This window comes from Botryllus schlosseri, chromosome 8 (genome assembly GCF_051294905.1).
Source record: "Botryllus schlosseri isolate E-star chromosome 8, Bs_hap1, whole genome shotgun sequence".
Lineage (NCBI taxonomy): Eukaryota > Metazoa > Chordata > Ascidiacea > Stolidobranchia > Styelidae > Botryllus > Botryllus schlosseri.
Genome location: NC_137243.1, coordinates 16,011,837 through 16,014,551, shown reverse-complemented (window position 1 = coordinate 16,014,551; position 2,715 = coordinate 16,011,837). Strand labels below are relative to the sequence as shown.

Genomic DNA, 2,715 nt, shown 5'->3' with positions numbered 1-2,715 from the left:
ACTTGAAAAAAAAATTCAAAGCCTTATATTTTAAACAATATGTTTTAATCAAAGTGTTTGAAACAACCCATTTGTTTTAAATGCAACCCTACTATAAATTATGTATGCTTTGTTGTTGAGGGAGAGACGTATAAATTTCAAATTCAAACTTATCTACAGAGAATTTTCAAGTTAATAAAATTCTACAAAATTCTACAAGAAATACTCTTTGTAGAATTTTATTAACAAAATTCCCAAAAAAGATCAGCAACTTGCATACGGATAAATCAAAGTCAAGACGAGAAATTACTCCAACACCTCATACCGTGAGAGTTTAAATACGATGCCGTCTCAGCCCGCAATAGTCTTCGAAACGTGTCAATTCGGCGCGTCGTTCAATGAAGGTAACCGTCGTACACAGCACTCAAAAACGAACAGGCTTACCCAGCACAAACCAACGTACAGTCGTACACCTTAGGTAACACGCACGGGTAATTAACTCAATGAAAAAACAATCACGCAATCAAGTCGGTTGGAATCTCTTCGGCTTGCGTATCGCACGACCGCCATCCGCCGGACTCAAAAAACGCAACTGCGTCGCGATGCAGAGTAACGACTTCTGTAACGCTGTCACCACCTGTGTGAAGATCGTCTACGTATAGTGATTCCCCAAGTTCTCCACAAAGTCTGGGATATTGGCGTCTCGTGTCTTTTCGGCCGGCATGTCGGTGCGTGCAAGAAATTGCCCCACACGGAGAATAGTTTACACCGAACATCAATGAAGTCATTACCATTTTCTTCGGTTCGCAACTTGCATCGCAATCTCACCAAAGGAAGAGTTGGTATCTGTAATACTGAGGCAGAACCTTTGTCTGTGGAAACATCTTTTCAATATCACCACACAAAGCAATACGGTGTGTGCGAAACCGCAGTAGAACCCCACCCAAATCAGGCTGTAGAGCAGGACCAGGTAAAAGGCAATAATTTAACGAATTACCGTTTTTATCAGGATGGCTTGCATTGAACACCAACCGAAATTTGGTCGATACGCTCGACTCCTTGATCACGCCATGGTGCGAAATGAAATAGCAATCGCCATCGCGTTTGAAACGATCAATCTCGCTCGCGGTAAGCTGCCTCGCAAACGTATGATCTACCAGTTCCCGCATTTCTCGGATGTACCTTTCCCTCATTTCTGGGTTTTTCTCGAGTCTTCTTTCCGTAGACTCAAGCAACTTCTTCGCAGTTCGGTAATTGCTGGAGAGCTTCGGTGCATCCTGTCGAAATGGCAGTGGGATTTCGTAGCGTACCCTGTTATATATAGTTTCTGCTTCAAACAACGCAACCGCTCTCTCTTCATCTGCGGTCATTTTAACACAGGTGTCGGTGATGCCGATGGCGTCGAGACTCCAAAATTTCTCAACATCGCAATTCAGCGTGCAGGTCTTGGTCTGATTGCTCTCGCCATCAGCAGTCATACTCGGTGCATGGACAAAAATACACGACGGTTTCGGATCGCCGCGTCCTGAAATTGGTCTCAACAGTGCGTATCCAAATATAGTCTCGAACGCAGTTAAACGAGATTTTCCTCCCCTTGGCCTGATGACTCCGCTCAGCATAATTTCACTCAGTTATGCACTGCCGACCAGGATATCTATCTCAGCGCCCGCAGACACGTTGGGGGCTGCCAGGTGAACGCCCTTCAAGTGCGGGTGATCTTCAAGCTGAATTTTCACTGGATGTAATGGTGCTCCGAGCGGCCCAGACTTGATGTAGGCTTCAAATGCGATAGTCGGTTCCTCAGCTTTCAAGGGGACAAGCTCCATCTCGGCTACCGATACCTTCGTTTTGGTTTCGTGTCCACCAAACCCTTGTACCGCAATGTGCTTTGTTGCGCTTGGAATCAGTTTTAATGTTTCTGCAACTCGTTGACTGACGAAGGTCTTCTCACTCAAGGTGTCGAGCGGAAGACGGACTATCGTGTCTCGATCACCACTTCTGGCCCTTGCCAAGGCTGTTGGTGAAACGGCTCTGTCTTCATTGGAAACGATAGGCTTGGGTTTGGTGTGAAATGTAGATTCATCTTCACTTGCGGCTGCGATCAGACTCTTTGCCGTCTCCTCCGTCTTCAACTCAGGCGGACAACTGATCATTTCATTGTGACGATAACCGCACTGGTTGCATTTCTTTTTTCGGCAATGATGCTGTCGAGGCGAAAATGGTACAATAAGACAACGAAAACATAGATTGTTGTTGTCCACAGATTGACGCCGCTCATCCTTGTTGAGACCGATGAATTTTCGGCATGCGGTGACCAAGTGGTCTGCATCACAGCCGCTCATCCTTGTTGAGACCGATGAATTTTCGGCATGCGGTGACCAAGTGGTCTGCATCACAGTAAGGACAAGCGATACCTGGTTTCGGATCTTCCTTCGGATCTTCCGTCTCCCGTGTTTCGAGAGTGACAAGGCTTTGCGCAGAAATTAACCGGTCATTCGAACGTTTCTCCCACTTGCTCTTGTTATTATCATTTTTGCTCGACTTTCCTTCGCCCTTGATTGCGGTTTTGGAAATCATGGCGTCCAGTTCTTTATGGCAAAACTTTAACAGATCGTCACTGCTTGGAGTTCTATCATCCTCCGTTATCCCGTGTACATGACGTCCCCAATTCATTCGTACGCCAGTATAGGCAAATGACTTTCGATCATGGGAACCACAACCATATCTCTCGTGGCG

At 46.0% G+C, this 2,715-nt stretch overlaps 1 protein-coding gene across 1 annotated transcript; it reads right to left on the bottom strand.

The window, feature by feature from the left end:
• Positions 1-494: 494 nt before the first annotated feature.
• Positions 495-1,457, bottom strand: LOC145444307 (uncharacterized). The gene is made up of 2 exons (XM_080322250.1): positions 977-1,457; positions 495-616 (listed from the first exon to the last, which is right to left on the bottom strand). The coding sequence occupies exons 1-2, from the start codon at positions 1,455-1,457 to the stop codon at positions 495-497; spliced, it is 603 nt and encodes a 200-aa protein (XP_080178376.1).
• Between the last annotated feature and the right edge of the window lie 1,258 nt (positions 1,458-2,715).

Bases quoted from the DNA above. Each gene is read 5' to 3' on its own strand.
- LOC145444307 (XM_080322250.1), bottom strand. From the start codon at position 1,457: ATGACTGCTGATGGCGAGAGCAATCAGACCAAGACCTGCACGCTGAAT. The intron at 617-976 runs GTAATTCGTTAA...ATCTTCACACAG, and splicing joins AAGCCATCCTGATAAAAACG to GTGGTGACAGCGTTACAGAA.